Source organism: Oncorhynchus clarkii, chromosome 24 (genome assembly GCF_045791955.1).
Source record: "Oncorhynchus clarkii lewisi isolate Uvic-CL-2024 chromosome 24, UVic_Ocla_1.0, whole genome shotgun sequence".
NCBI classification, from domain to species: domain Eukaryota; kingdom Metazoa; phylum Chordata; class Actinopteri; order Salmoniformes; family Salmonidae; genus Oncorhynchus; species Oncorhynchus clarkii.
Window position 1 is genome coordinate 15038197 of NC_092170.1, and position 16925 is coordinate 15055121.

The 16925-nt window shown below is 41.2% G+C and overlaps 1 protein-coding gene across 1 annotated transcript; it reads right to left on the reverse strand.

Annotated features, from left to right (window-relative positions):
• Positions 1-301: 301 nt before the first annotated feature.
• Positions 302-4652, reverse strand: LOC139382586 (olfactory receptor 11A1-like). Its single transcript, XM_071126706.1, has 2 exons — positions 3904-4652; positions 302-485 (listed from the first exon to the last, which is right to left on the reverse strand). Exons 1-2 carry the CDS (start codon positions 4650-4652, stop codon positions 302-304), a joined length of 933 nt encoding a protein of 310 aa, XP_070982807.1.
• Positions 4653-16925: the final 12273 nt, after the last annotated feature.

Sequence of the window (16925 nt, forward strand, 5' to 3'; positions counted from 1 at the left end):
GCAACCATTTGTTGATGTTCAGGGAACGTCCTAATGACACATTTTTGCCAGCAGGATATCATTTTTCAGCCCAATTCTGAAAACTGTAGAAAACCAGAACTTTCCTAGAAGAGAGCCTTGAGGAACACCATACTTAATTGGTGAATTATAAAGATCAGATACCTAATATGACACAAAACATTCTCAGTGACAATATATGACAAACTTTATGATTTTTTTTTATTATCTTGGGGCCACATATTTGTATAGTCAATTATAGCAACTTAAGAAAAACATAATTCAATATTACAAAAATAAACAATCATGTTATGTTTTTGGGGTTAAGGCCTCGCACCTGCCTGATATTAACCATCCTAATGCCATACATAAAAGGATTGAAAAGTGGTGGACATACCAGAAAATAAACGAAGAAAGTAGTGTGAAGTATAGCTGGAAGATCTGCAGTTTCATATCTGCTTTGTAGAAACACAAATAACCAGCCAAATAAGAAGTTCAGCATTTGTGGTGTACAGGTGTTAAATGCTTTCTGTTTCGTCTCTTTAAAAGACTTAACATACAGTGCCTTGCGAAAGTATTCGGCCCCCTTGAACTTTGCGACCTTTTGCCACATTTCAGGCTTCAAACATAAAGATATAAAACTGGATATTTCAAACTTTTTTAACAAATCAAAAATTAAAATCAAAATTATTCAGCCCCTTTACTTTCAGTGTAGCAAACTCTCTCCAGAAGTTCAGTGAGGATCTCTGAATGATCCAATGTTGACCTAAATGACTAATGATGATAAATACAATCCACCTGTGTGTAATCAAGTCTCCGTATAAATGCACCTGCACTGTGATAGTCTCAGAGGTCCGTTAAAAGCGCAGAGAGCATCATGAAGAACAAGGAACACACCAGGCAGGTCCGAGATACTGTTGTGAATAAGTTTAAAGCCGGATTTGGATACAAAAAGATTTCCCAAGCTTTAAACATCCCAAGGAGCACTGTGCACTTTAAACTTATTCACAACAGTATCTCGGACCTGCCTGGTGTGTTCCTTGTTCTTCATGATGCTCTCTGCGCTTTTAACGGACCTCTGAGACTATCACAGTGCAGGTGCATTTATACGGAGACTTGATTACACACAGGTGGATTGTATTTATCATCATTAGTCATTTAGGTCAACATTGGATCATTCAGAGATCCTCACTGAACTTCTGGAGAGAGTTTGCTACACTGAAAGTAAAGGGGCTGAATAATTTTGATTTTAATTTTTGATTTGTTAAAAAAGTTTGAAATATCCAGTTTTATATCTTTATGTTTGAAGCCTGAAATGTGGCAAAAGGTCGCAAAGTTCAAGGGGGCCGAATACTTTCGCAAGGCACTGTATTTAGAGGAAATAGCTAAAGAAGGCACAGTTACAAGAACCCATATTACATTTTTGTGTAATATTTGAACAGGCAAGTAGTTGTCACAATACACTCTGTCTATAACATTACCACAAAATTGCAGTCGCAATCTCAGGGAGATAATGATGGCGTTGATGAAAAAGAAAACACCAAGGACAGGCCATATCAATGGACGGTTTCCTGGACCCAGATTAAGTATAGTCCTGGACTAAAATACACTTTCATATGAGAATCTGTCCATTATTCTTGTTTCCAACCACTGGCAGGTATCTTGGTATTGTTGAGGGACTACCTTGTTAGCTTCAGTCTGAATGAGGGAGGCAACACAACAGTCTGAGGAGATGTCATCGTTGGTAGCCTGGCCCCAGATGTATTTGTGCTATCATTCCAACTCCTTGTCATGTATGGAATGACAAGGGGTGGAATGTTAGCACAAACAGACCGGAACCCAGGCTATATACGTATTAGGGCACTATAGTTTTTCCTGACCATATGATCTAACCAGGGAAAACAGGGAATAACGCAGGATCCTGAGTCCTAGCTATAGACTAAAACCTAGGCCCAGAGCCTTTCCTGCTTAGGTAACAATTAGGACCGTTATTGACACTCTGGGCTTCCCTAGGCCTACAGTACACTTTCAGAGCCTATCAACCCAGAGGCGATGACAGAAGCTGTGTGTCCCAAATGGCACTCTATTCCCTATATAGTGCACTACCTTTGACCAGAGGCCTCTGATCAATATAGGGAATAGGGAATATATAGAGAGAATAGAGTACAATTTGGGATGCAATCAAGACCAGCCGTTCCTCTCCTGGAGCCCCTCAGGTCTCTACAAGTTAATTGGTTCCTAGGGAACAAGGCAATATAGTGGACTAATGACCTGGCACCTAATGACTCAATAAACATGTTTATTATGCTCTTGTTATTGGCTTCTGCTGTCCCCATGGTAAAGTATGGATGGAGTCAAACAAATTACTGGTGTTTCACACATAATTTTCATTGACAGAACTCCAAAAATTTTGACAGCTTTTTACAGGATGGATAGAGTACATGACAAATGTGTTTCATACATGCAATCTATCATCATTACCCTTGCTGTTTTCTTTTATTCTGTGGGTCAAACATATTTTACAGTAACCCTGGAAAAACAAGATGGGTATGTGGTTGTCCCACCTAGCTATCTTAAGGTGAATGCACTAACTGTAAGTTGCTATGCGTCTGCTAAATGACATATGTAAATCTGGTCCTCCAATTTATAAATAAAACAAAAAGTATATACAGTATATTTATCATTATGAATGAATTATCTGGATGTTGTGAGGACAGAATAAGCTATCCAAATTAGGCAACATGTTACTCTTGTGTCCCAGGTAGTTGCCTTTCTGGTATGAAGAATACCAAAGCTAGTCATCTGTCAGATAGCTGGCACAAATATATCATGTTACATTGAACAGTTGGCCCTCAGAAAACATGACATGCATCCAGATCTCAGGCAGAATCCAGTTGGTTTTCATGCTACAGTATTTCCCTTAATTTCTCTCTCAAAATGTCAAACAATCCCCAAGCTTGTATGTACTGTACAGGGCCTATTTTCTGTTAGGATGGATGTAATGGTGCCAGGTGGGCTATAAGGTGGGTTTACCTTTTCCACATTTACTGTACATCAGTTTATCCGCTGTTACATACTTAGATACAGCTGTCAACATAAGTAAGAATTCAAAGTAATGAACTTCTGTTTTTTTTTGGTTATGTAATAATATTCATGTATTACATTTTTTAGGTGCTTTTCATAATACAAGAATAATCTCAAAGTGCATCAAATAAAATATAAACAAAAAAGCGTACAAAATATATATATAGAACCAAACCTTGAAAGCAACCATCAAAATCTAGAAGGAAGGGAAGGCTCGTAGAGATGAGTCATAAGGCCTACTTTGAAGGCCCCAACAGTCTGAGCAACCTTGCGATTGTTAGGAAGGGAGTCCCAAAGGCATGGTGCTTGGGAGCAAAAGAAACGGCCCTCTGTTGTGGGTATCCAGGTCCTGGTGGCATGGAGCTGTTTGGCGTGGCTTTAACTTAATGGAGGTTCATAGGGGGACAGTAGGCCTGACAGGCAGACGAGTCCGATTCCATTTATTTATAAAGTGAATAAAAGGTAAATTACAATATTTCACAAATTAGCAAATGTTTTACATGTCTGATTTTCACCATCCTCACCCCCATTCATTATGGTAACTATAAGTAACAAAACACACAAGTCAACCTCACAAAAATCTAACAATCAGGACAGAAAAGGTCACACTACTGTTTAGCATATGTTTTAGGGTACAGACCTACAGGTAGTATGTATTTACAAGCCTGTCTGATTTTAGTCATCCTAACTCCATACACAACAGGATTAAAAAGTGGCTGGCACATCAGAAAGTACACTGATAAAATAGTGTGAAGTACAGTTGGAACATTTCTCATAGGCCTATCAAATCTACTCTGGAGCAGATTTAAGAAACAGCCGAAAGAGAAGTTGAGCAGCGAGGCCAGGTGAGGAGTACAGGTGCTGAAAGCTTTCTGTCTGGTCTCAATGGAAGATTTCAAACAAATTGTCAGAATCTTAATATAAGAAAACAAAATAGTAATTAAAGGGACAACAACAGACAAAACAACACCGTAGAGTCCATAGATGTTATTAACTGTTGTGTCTGAAGTTGAACAAGCAAGTTTCACTACCAGGTAGTTGTCACAGTACACTTTGTCTATAACGTTCCCACACAATTTCAAACGAATAGTTAAAGACAGTGTTATGATGAATTTTACAAAAGAGTACAACCATATTACACAAACTAAAAAACACACCCTGTTGGGTGTCATGACAACATTATACTGTAGTGGATAACATATAGCAAGGTACCTGTCATAGGACATGACTGCTAAATTGCTGAATTCAATAGATCCATATGTGTATATACTAAACATCTGTAGGTAACAGTACACAGTGGAAACTGAATGGGCATCTGAAACCAAATGAATCATAAGAGCAGGAAACAAAGCAGTGCTACCATACAGCTCATTCACAAACAAACTGCACATAAACAGATACATGGGTTCATGAAGGCTTCTCTCCATACATATAACCATAATAAGCACAATGTTCGCAAAGACTATGGAGATGTATAACACAGTTAATATAATCAAATAGAAGTACTTTAAGTGTCCACTGTCACTATATCCAGCTAGCATAAATGACGTGAATTGTGTTGAGTTTTCCATTTTTCTAATAGTACATTGAAATATTTGTAGATATATTTGGTTCACAAGACAAGGGTAGCAGTGTCTATCAGGTGAAACTATCAATCTCTTATTGATGTCTCATAAATCCTTAATTCTTAGATTTGCCATCGATGACCAAAACTCTTTGCATTATTGCCACGGTATTCCTCTTCAAAGTGTTATATCCCATAGGCATTCCCATGGAAAAACATTGTTACCTGTGGCTGCAATGGACATTGAGTAGTCTATACAGCAAACTTCATTCATCCCTAGTGTAGTTCAATAATATCAATATATTGAATAACAAATACAATTGACTCTATGTCTCAGCTTACCAGCCTTTACTTTACTGTTACACTGACAAACACTCCAATCATAGTGTGTGAATCAAACAGGAGGCAAGTCGTGCAGACCCATACGGTGGTAAAACCCCCTTGCATAAGTCATATATACATCTCCCCACCAGAGACCATGGATCATTCCCTGTGTCCACCTATCTCACTCTTTCTCCCACTTGCCTGTCTCCCCTTCTGATGTCCTTACTGTTTGAATTATAAAAAGTTTTAAAAAAATATCTAAAACAACAAAACAGGATTTAAGTCTAAAAAAGGATATAAGTCCGGATCACCTGGTATCTTTCTCCAGACTGCCGTGGTGTAGACATAGGCATACTGTACGTTGTGTGTCAGTGGGCTATTCCACATAAACTACTGTCACATCACTGACCTTTTATACCTTTTAAACAAAGAAAAAAACAGTGTACAGCAGTTGTTTACTCAAACTCTAATGACACCCAGAATAAAATTGTCATGGTGTGGGTCAGCCTCCTGTGGGTGGTTAGGCTAGTGCTCAGGCAATAAGTGGCTGCTAAATGTTCTCTCTGCCGACATGACAAAAAATGTAAAGAATTTTAGAAAATTTGCTTCAAAACTGGAATATTTTCTCTAGGCCCCATGACAAAATGTGTAGAATTGCAGAATATTACATTTAAAGCTGAGCATTTTTCTCTCCAACATCAAATCCCCCCCAAAAAGGCTAGAGTCCGCCCTGGATTGGTGGCACGCATCCCCATTTTCATTAGATCTGTTCATGTTCAAGTTTGTTTATTATATACACATGATGTACACAGTGCAACAAAATGCTTACTTGCAGGTTTACCTCTCGACAATGCAACAACAATAGGAAAGTAGTTATTAACTGAATAAAAGAGTACAAGAAAAATACATTCTCGATGTAAAAAAAAATAGGATACAAACTTAGCTAAAATATCTACAAAAAGTCACTCAATTGAATTGAATATGATATTTACACATGTGTAGGGGAATTGTGCAATAACAAATAGACATTGTGCAGTATTATAAATACAGTAGGAATACAGTAGCAGCAGTCATGGAGTGAGTGTGTGTGTGCGAGCCTTTGTGTGAGTGAGTGCACGTGTGTCAGTGTGTCAAGGTGCAGGGAGTCAGTGCAAAAAACAGTTGTTGTGCCGGGCATCAATCCCGGTTCAAGAGTTCAGTAGTCTGATGGCTTGCGGGTAAAAACTGTCTATGAGCCTGGAGGCCGGGACCCGATGCTCCGGTACCCGCTGAAGGGCTTTGAGGTCGTAAACGGAGCAATTTCCGTAACAGGCCGTGATGCAGAGGGTCAGGACGCTCTCGATGGTGCTGCGATAGAATTTGTAGAGGACCCGAGGGGGAATGCCTAAATTATTCAGCCACCTGAGAAAGTAGAGGCGCTGTTGCACCTTCTTGACCAGGGCGGTGGTGTTGTCGGTCCATGTGAGGTTCTCAGTGATGTGGACGCTGGGGAACCTGAAGCTGCTGACTTTTTCCACTTCAGTCCCGTCGATGTGGATCGGGGTGTGTCCTCCTCCTTAAAGTCGACAATCAAATCAATTAGTTTTGCTGACGTTGAAGGAGAGGTTGTTGTTTTGATACCACACTGCCAGAACTCTGACATCCTCCCTCTAGGCTGACTCGTCATTGTCAGTGATTGGGCTTCTACTCAGGCTGGTCACTAGAAACAGACTTTGATTTTGGATATTTGAAAAGGTCCTGAGGACGTCGATATATGCCTTCCTCGAGGCTCACCAACAAAAACAATTGCACAACACTGGGCTTGAACTCACAAAGCCCAGAACCAGAGCATTCTGGTAAGACCACTATGTCACAGCAGTTCACAATTCCCTAGCAAGCAGGGGGATTACTTGATGACTAAATGGAAATAGCCATTTTTATTTAATGCTTTCCCCAAACCATAGCTTTAACCTTAACCACTGTGAATTAATACCTAAACTTAACCCTTTGAGTTGTTTCTGTTTTAACCATGTAACCACACGGAATTAGCCCTGTAACCACGTGGAATTAATGAGTAAATAAAATAGACATTCATCCAATTACTGCATATTCCGAAGTGAAACTATGAGATCTAGTTGTACAGGGTTGTCGTCAGCAAACTTGGTGATGGAGCTGGTGCTTTGCCATACATTCATAGGCGAACAAGGAGTACAGCAGTGGGCTGAGGACACATCCCTGGAGGTCCCGTGTTGAGAGTCAGAGTGAACGAGGTGTTGTTGCCAATCCTCTCAAACTGTGGCCTGCAAGTCAGGAAGTCCAGGATCCAGAGGGTAATTTCAGAGGGTGATTTCGAGACCCAGGGCCCTAAACTTTGTGACAAGCTTGGAGGGAACAATGGTGTTGAATACTGAATGAGCGTCTGCTTAATGATTAAAATATAATCTAATGTAATTATAGTCAATTAACAGCATTCTTACATAGGTGTTCCACTTGTCAAGGTGTGATAAGGCCATGTGAATAGCAATGGAGATGGCATCTTCCGTGGATCTCTTGTCATGGTAGGTAAATTGGAATGGGTCCAGTGTGTCTGGCTACTGGCCTTGATGTGGGCTATGACCAGTTTCTGAGGACGTGGCCAGGGATGTCATCTGGGTCGGAGGCTTTATGAGTATTCACTCACAAAGCGTTTTCCTCAGGTCAGCCTCGGAGTGCAGAATTACCTGGTTGTCCGGAGCAGAGAAATACCTCTTGGATTGCTCGGTGTTGGTGGCCTCAAAGTGACCATAGAATGTGTTGAGCTTGTCTGGGAGGGAGGTCTCAGTGGGTATCTCACAGCTGGATTTGCCTTTGTAGTCCGGGATGGCCTGTTGTCCTTGCCACATGCGTTGTGTGTCTGAGCTGTCATATTTTGATTCCAATGAGTCTATATTGTCTTTTAGCATCATTAATGGCTTTCCAGAGTTCGTACAGGCTTGCCTTGTACACATCATGCGCAGCAGCGTCATCAGGCTTTGCTTTGCTGACGTTGAATGCTGTACTGCTCTCAGCGTTGCACGGATTCCTCCGTTCATCCAGGGTTTTTGGTTGGGGTATGTCTGGATTTTTTCTGTGGGTACAACATCATCAACACATTTTTTAATGAAACTTTTGACTGATGTGTATTGATATTATTTTAAATTGTTTTATTTAACTAGGCAAGTCAGTTAAGTCTTATTTACAATGACGGCCTACACCGGCCAAACCCTGACGACGCTGGGCCAGTTGTGCGCCACCCTATGGGACTCCCAATCTCGGCCTGTTGTGATAAAGCCTGGATTTAACATGTATTGATGTGTAACATGGTCAGGTTTGGCTTAGTTGGTAGAGCATGGCACTTGCAATGCCAGGGTTGTGGGTTTGTTCCCATGTGGGACCAGTATGAAGGTGTATGTGCTCACTACTTACTGTAACTTGCTCTGGATAAGAGTGTCTGTAAAATGTCAAATGTATTCCACAATGTTTGCGGATGATTCATGTGTAGATTAGTCCTTGAACATATTCTCAAAACAGTCCTGGAGTATTGAATCCGCTCATAGCGTCTCACTATTCTTTGTTGGTGGCTCCCTCTTTGGGGAGTAGAAACAGGGAGACGTGATCTGACTGGCCTGAAATGGGGTCGAGGGTCGGCTCTCTAAACGTCCTGGATGTTTGTGTAAGCATGGTCCAGCATGTTCCGTTGTCTCGGCATAAAATTAATACTCCCCACCTGCCAAATGCGGGTCGATTTAGGTAGTAAATGCCGGTAAGACTGTTTATTTCACCAGCCACGTAGGCGGGTGGTCAATTTGCAGGCCCATACAGTGCTAGCATTACATTTGCATGAAGAAATAAGGTGAAGTATGAGCACATGTGCGAGTTGTGATTTATAGCAGGAAAATGTTGCAGTAGCTGATTTCAAATTATTTTTGCCATTTTGTTTTATAGCTGCTAATCACAAAAAGAAAAACAAATCTATATATCGTGCAGCAACACAGGCTGCCTGGGAAGCTTTATGCACAGGCATAGAAGTATATCTAATTTACTCTAAAGTCTACAAAGAGAGACTTTGTCCGTGTGTTTATTGGCTATTTACATTGCTTTGTTCACAAGGTCCGTTTTTCAATTTTGTAGTCTGCTGCTTCAACTGATACAAAAGAGTATTCTACTCGTCAGATCAGAAATAACACACACACAGACACGAGTGTCACCATTACCACGGTAACCACCCGCCCTTAAAGTGGCAGATTGTCACGATCGTTAGAATGATTGGACCAAGGCGCAGCGTGCGTAGAGTTCCCCATATTTTAATACATCAAAACTCACCAAACAAAACAGTAACACACAAACGAAACGTGAAGCTAACAGTGCTACTAGGTAACTAAACACAGTCAAGATCCCACAAAGCACAATGAGGAAATGGCTGACTAAATCTGATCCCCAATCAGAGAGAACGATAAACAGCTGTCTCTGATTGGGAACCATACCAGGCCAACATAAACCATTAATCACCTAGATGACCAACCCTAGTCACTATCACGCTCCAACCAGCATAGAGAATAAACAGCTCTCTATGGTCAGAGGCTGTGTCAATTTGGGACGCAGAGGCTGTGTCAATTTGGGACGCAGAGGCTGTGTCAATTTGGGACGCAGTGGCTGTGTCAATTTGGGACGCAGAGGCTGTGTCGTTGTTCCGGGGCCCTTGTTGGTCCCCGGTTTTATGGGGGGGAATGTGACGACCCTCCCACTCTGTCTGCCGTATTCTGTCTTTGTTATTGTTTCCTTATTAGGATGCCGGTGGGCGGAGTTGGGAGGGTCGTCAGCTACATGGGAAATACCTGGGCCAGGTGTGTCCCAGGATAAATAGACCTCTTCCACATTCATGGAGGAGACTCTCTCCATGCAGACACCTTTGTAGATTGTGGTGTGGTTCTTGGTGGCCTTCTGTTTGTTTGCTTTGGCACCTTTCAACACCCTGCATTATCACATTCATGCATGCAAAACACTCACTTACATTACTGATTACACACATCATTGTATATTTTCCTTAGTTGCTTTAGTTAAATAAATATATATTTTGTTAATCCTTATCTCCACGTTGTCTCCCTTTGTTACGGGCTTTGAGCCGGTTCGTGACACAAGACATGGTCTGGAGAGGGATGTCAAGGAGTATGTGTGGTGCTGCAGGAGATGCGTCATGAGGAAGACTCCTGATCCGGTGGTCAAAGCTCTACTGGAGAGTATAATCACAACTGAGCCTCTCAAACTATTGTGCATAGACTTTTGGTCTGCAGAAGATTCCACAAACAAGTCCCTGGATGTGCTCGTTGTTACTGACCACTTCACCATATTGGCTCATGCCTTCTTGTGTCCAAACCAGTCTGCCAAGTCTGTGGCTCATCAGTTGTGTAATAACAACTACTTCTGTGTCTACGGGTTACCTCGTCGTATACACTCAGATCAGCGAGACAACTTGGAGAACACTGAGCTATTGAGCTATTGAGTGTTGCAGGCATACAGAAGTCCCACACCACGCCATACCATCTGATGGGCAATGGGTCCTGTGAAATTATGAATAGGACATTGGGAAACATAACCTGGGCTCTGCCGACGAGAGAAAAGCACAGATAGCCTCAGGCTCTAAAGTCTCTCACATTTGCATTAGGGATGCGCCGATATGACATTTTTGGCTTATACCGATATCCAATATTTTCCTTGCCAAAAAAAAACAGATATTGATAACTGATATTTTAAAAAATTGCGGCCTTTTATGCATTCTAGTACAGTTAAATAGTTAACACACACAAACACATGGACGCAGCGGTCTAAGGCACTGCATCTCAGTGCAAAAGGTGTCTCTACAGTCCCTGGTTGGAACCCAGGCTGTATCTCATCTGGCCATGATTGGATCCCATAGGGCAGCGCACAATTGACCCAGCGTTGTCCGGGTTTGGCCGGGGTAGGCTGACATTGTAAATAAGAATTTGGTCTTAACTGACTTGCCTAGTTAAATAAAGGTTACACACACACACCACACACTACACTACATTGACCAAAACATTATTTTGTTGGCATTTACATATGTCCCCATTACCAGTAAAACAATCAAACCTATTTCTTTCACTTTCTTGCTGTTTTGTTGTTCATTTGTTCAGTCATTTCATTCTCAACCAGGATCTCATCATATATGTCAAGCAGAGAAGTTTCAGCTCTGTCTGTCCGTGGCCTCTCTTCCTCTGTGTGCACTGTCACTGTGTCCGTTTCCATCTTGTCCAGCTGTGTATGTAAAATTTCACGTAAACCATGTTTCGTGTCTGCATCGAACTAGCGGTCCTTGTACCTAGCATCGAGCATGGTGGCAACACAGTAAAGAGGCACAGAGAGAATGCCACCGAATCGCTTGTTCACAGCCTCAAGTACTTTTGTAAGTTTTAACCCCATGTTCTGTGTCGGCAGTTTTGTTGAGCAGGTGTTTCAATACCATGACAAAGGGTATCACGTCTGCTGCAGACGCAGTTTATTAGCTTATTTCTCAAGTCAGTTGTTCAAACGGCGCTAGGAGTGTGTTCATGTTTTCAAGTTTCAAACATGTTTTGAAATGGCAGCAGCGGTATGAGAACCAGAACATTCTTGAGCCTGCAATACGGCTTTCCTCAGTACGAAATCCTTGTCGACCTACTGTACTGTCAGACTCATAATGCTCATGGGGCTGACATCGCTGGTCCAAATGTCAGTCATGAAACTAATAGCAGTGACGCCCATAGCAAGTAGCTCCGGTACGGCAACATCTGAAAAATAGTATGTATCGGGGGCTCAACCAGTCGGTGAAATCCAACATCATCCACAACAGAGAACGATTGTCTCTTGATTGTCAAGGGCAATGAATTCCATTATCTTTGCGTTAATGGATTTCTCCTTTGAGTTGTCTCGCTGAAATCTTCTTACTCTTCTGTTAAAGGAATATAACAATTCCTATTTGTGTTCATTTAACCAATTCAATTTAAATCATTCTGTCTGTTTCTAAGAATTTGTAAGATCCGTATTTGCATAAAATGGACAGAGACCAGTCTACCAAAATTAGCCAATAGCATTTATTCTCGAGAGCGCTGATCATAGTACCATGTACATCAGTTTATATATTACATATGATGTCATAGGTTTTAAAATGTCCCTCCTCCTCTCCGACCAGGACAAAGCAGCTTCAAAAGTTCATTCCAACTCACTAGCACACATACATGACACACAATATATCTGGATTATCTCCTGAAGTCTCACCACCGTTTATTACCACTTAGCAGACAGTTCCAGTCCCCCCCAGATACGGAAAACGTGGAGGGGCTCTTGCTGTCTTATTTTATACCCACAGAGTTATAGCCGGGTCGGTTCAAACATAGGTTAATGATCCTCTTTGCTTACTTTAGACCCACACACATACATTCCTTCGTCCACAATGGTTATATTTTCCAATTACCCCTTGTCCATGCTACATAACCTCTTTCCTAGGAACTAACATTATTAATCAGATATTGTAAAACAGACTAGAGTTTAATTAGTTATAGTTCTATTTAAATGTACACATTGTTTAGTCATTATTCATAAAATTCCTAACATTTTCAAATGACTGCTCGACTTGAACTTGTTTAGTTGTTGGAAGTGTGCAGTTAGTATTTTTCTGCTTTTGTTCTGTGTGGTGCTATATTTTTTGTGGCGTCATTACATCATCTACCTACGTTACATAGGTATGCCCGTCAGTGCACATTGGTGTTAAACTAGACATCAGGCCGATGCCGATGTTGGCATTTTTAGCTAATATCGGCCGATTCCGATATGCTCACCGATATATTGTCCCTAATTTGCTTACTTACTTACTTACTGACTTTATTGTCCCCATGGGGAAATTTTTGTTTCAGTGTCATGTACACAACTGTACAATCTATGAGACCACAGGCTTTGCCGATTTCCTGCAGTGGATGATGATAATGATGCTGAGTAAAGAACAAATGTGTAGGTGTCGGAGCTGCCCTCTGAAGGAACAGGTGACATGAGCCTGGAGGATGATGTGTGATCCTGGGATGCTCAGGACATTTCACATCTTGATTCTGTTCAAGCTGTATCGCAGCCGAGGTCCTGGCTCAGAACTTAACAGTGTAGTGAGTGAGCACACTGACCAGTCTTCTTCTGACCATCCCCATACTGACCTACCAAACTCTGACCATTCCAGCGTTACACACTGACTGTGTTGACGCACCCACCATCATCACAGCACACGACACTGTCACCCCTTGTGTAGTTAAACCAGTGTTGAGATTTATTGAGATTATGAATCAGCAGAGAGTTAGGTTTTTATAGAGTCTGAAATGTTTTTATAGCTATGTGGCGGTATCTCTCCACATGAGTATTTTGTTTTCTAAAGGCCAATATGTGCATACAGGGGGTCAAAGGTATTTTCATATTATATTTGTTGTTGTTTTTTTACGTCCCTGTGGACATGGTTCGATGTCACAGGACAAGAATGAGACGAGGATATGTTCAAGTCCCTTATTGTGGTTTTCTTTTTATTTGAGGTCCTTTCAAGTCACTGGGTGTTATTAACATGTGACAGGCATGTTTACATATGAGGGCTATGGGGACTGATCAACCTCTTTTCACTCAATTTATCATGGAGAATAGTTTGACGACTGGAATATTTAGTGACTGTTTAAGAAGCAGGGTCTGCACCCTTAATACACACCTTTGTCTTCTCTTCTAAATGTTTTTTTGCTGCATAATTTTGTACATACAGTATGTTGAGTGTTCATGGTATGTTTGCATATTTTCTGTCTAGTTAGCAAGTGGAATTCAGTAGTGTAACTGTAACGTTCGTCATTAAGGGTAGACCAAGGTGCAGCGTGGTAGGTGTACATTTTCTTTTATTTTAAATGTTCCACCAAAAACAATAAACAACTCAACGAACGAAAAGCTTTGTTGTGCAAAAATACATGCAACCAAACAAAGACAAGATCCCACAACTGAAGGTGGGAAAAAGTGCTGCCTAAGTATGATCCCCAATCAGAGACAACGATAGACAGCTACCTCTGATTGGGAACCATACTAGGCCAACAAAGATATACAAAAACTAGAGTACCCACCCTAGCCACTCCCTTACCTAAACAAAATATAGAGAATAAACAGGGATCCCTAAGGCCAGGGTGTGACATTAACAGGGTTATTCTCCATCCACCACCACTCCTCCTTGGAGGACACATATATTTTTAATTTCTTTTTTACAGCTTTTTACTTGTACATTTTGCATACAGATTTGACATACATGGTACTTTTATATACAGCAATCATATAACAGTAATACATTACTGAACATAAACTCCTTAATCCCGCCACTCTCAGCCCATCCCACCTATCATCATAGACCACCCTCGTGGTTTCCATGCGCTGTATGTTTTTCAATTGTGCTGTGATGTTTTACATTCATTTTGAACCTTTCTAATCATATAGTATCCACAGATTGTGAGACAAAGATGAAAACCTTTCCTATAAGTATTATTATATTATTTATTGCCTGTCAAACCCTGATCTGTTTCACCTGTCTTGTGATTGTCTCCACCCCCTCCAGGTGTCGCTTATTATCCCTGGTGTATATATCCTTGTGTTTCCTGTCTCTCTGTGCCAGTTCGTCTTGTATGTTATTCAAGTCAACCAGCGGTTTTCCCATAGTCCTGCTTCTATTCTCTTTTGCTAGTCCTCACAGTTTTGGGGAGTTCCAAATCACCCAACACTGCTATTTGTAAGGTTTATTTTAAGTAAACGTTGTGATTTTTTTTCTTCTCCCATTCCTGAACCTGTGACCAGACACAAGCTACATAGGGGAATTACCAGAATAAATGATCTAAACTGTGTTTGAATACTCATACTAACCGCACTAACTGTACTCTTTGTGACATTAATTGAGTGTTTAGTATGCTTATTGGTCGTAGTATGGATATAGTTAGTATGCCAAAAGTTCCCAGATGTCGCACTAAATTCGGTAAAATATGAAGTATACACACAGAGGACACTATTTCCAAACTTTAGGGCCCATAATGCATTATTCGGGAAATGGATGTGGCTTCACATTGTTTTCAGATTTTAAGAAAATGGCGGAAAATATGCAGCCGAAGTACTTCGAGAGCGGATACTAATTCATCGCTTTAACTAATTATGACAAATGTTTAGCAATATAATAAAGTAATTACTTTTCAAATAAGTTACTTTACACGTTATGTTGGCTGACAATTTGTACGAACCACATAGCATATCATTACAGCAGTATGAATCGTTATGTTAACTAGCTACCTAATTTTAGTTGGTTACTTATACACCAAACTTGCCAATATATTAACTATAGGCTAACTACCCAACGTTTATTGACTTGATTATTCCTGTCATGCTTAGCTAAATGGTATAGTCCTTGTGCGTTCTCAATGAACATTCGGGTGCTTTCGTAAATTCGCTCTGGCTATCTACTCCGATTTCAGAGCACTCTCGTCTGAGTGTACCAGAGCGCAGAATAATGAATTTACCCCGTTGAATATGGCCGGTGTCAGTAAACGTCGCCAAAAAAGTGTAATTAAATTGTTGCCAGCAGCACAGTTACAGTCAACAACTATCTGGATAACATAACTGCCTAACCAGCTCTGCTAGGGCGAGTAAAATGGTCAGAGTGGTCTCATTTGTGTCTGGTAGCTAGCAAGCTAGCCAATGTTAGCTTGGGTGCTTGATTGCCGTTGTAAGGTCCGAACTCTCAAATCAACCCTACTCTTCGGCCCAAGCATCCAGTGTGCACTCCGAGAGCAAACCGCTCTGAATTTACGAGCACACTCTGGCACTCCAGATTGAATTCAAGAACAACTAGTAATTTGTTATGCTAACTAGCAAGCAAATTGGTTGCATAGCAACATCAATTTCCCATAGACAGGTGAAGAGCTAGTTCGCTCAACTGAAAGGATACTGTTTGTTTACAGTATACTAACATTAACTGATAGTATATAGTATATACTCATTAAGTATGTAGTATACAGTATGTTAGTATGAAATTTGTTAGTGATCAAATACTGGAGAGTTGAGACCAAATCACGGACGCTGGACAGAGTGGATTTCAGTTGTAACAAAAGACAGTTTTAATGAGTCAGAGATATCTTGTCCCGCAGTTTTACGTGCACGGACCTAGTTCACATAACTCGGCAAGGAGCCAGGTGAAAAAGAGACCTATACAATGGTTACATACATTTTTATACATAGAATAAAGTAGGTGGAGTCTTGTCGTTTCGGTCTTCTTGACTGGTCGGAGGGTTGGAGGCGGGCCTTGCTCTAGCCAGAGCGGGCCCCATTGGTGCACAGCAAAAGTTCTTTGCTCTTGGGACCGGCCAGTTAGAGGGAGATGAGATGTGTGTTTATATAAGGAAGAGGGGGTCAGTCTTATGGCTGGGTGTATGTGTTCTTACGACGGAATGTCTTTGTTTATATGAGCTATGTGTATGAATATTTATATAACAAATTCGAACACAGCTCTAGTGATTCTGTCTCTTCATAGCTAAATCTACAGAGCTGATTATCTACAGGTATCAGATATGAAGGTAAGACCCAGATGCAGACCAAGTCGGATAACCAATAGTTTAATAATCCCAAATAGACAGGTCAAGACAGGCAGGGGTAAATAGTCCAGAGAAGTGAGGGAAAGATACAGGACGGCAGGCAGGCTCAGGCAGAGGTCGGTAATCCAGAAGTTGGGAAAAGGTACAGGATGGCAGGCAGGGTCAGGGGCAAGCAGAGTGGTCAGGCAGGTTGGCTCAGAGACAGGACAGGCAAGGGTCAAAACCAGGAGGACAAGATAAATAGAGACTGGGGAAGAGCAGGCGCTGAGACAAAATGCTGGTAGGCTTGAACAAACAAGACGAAATGGCACAGACAGACAGAAAACACACTTATA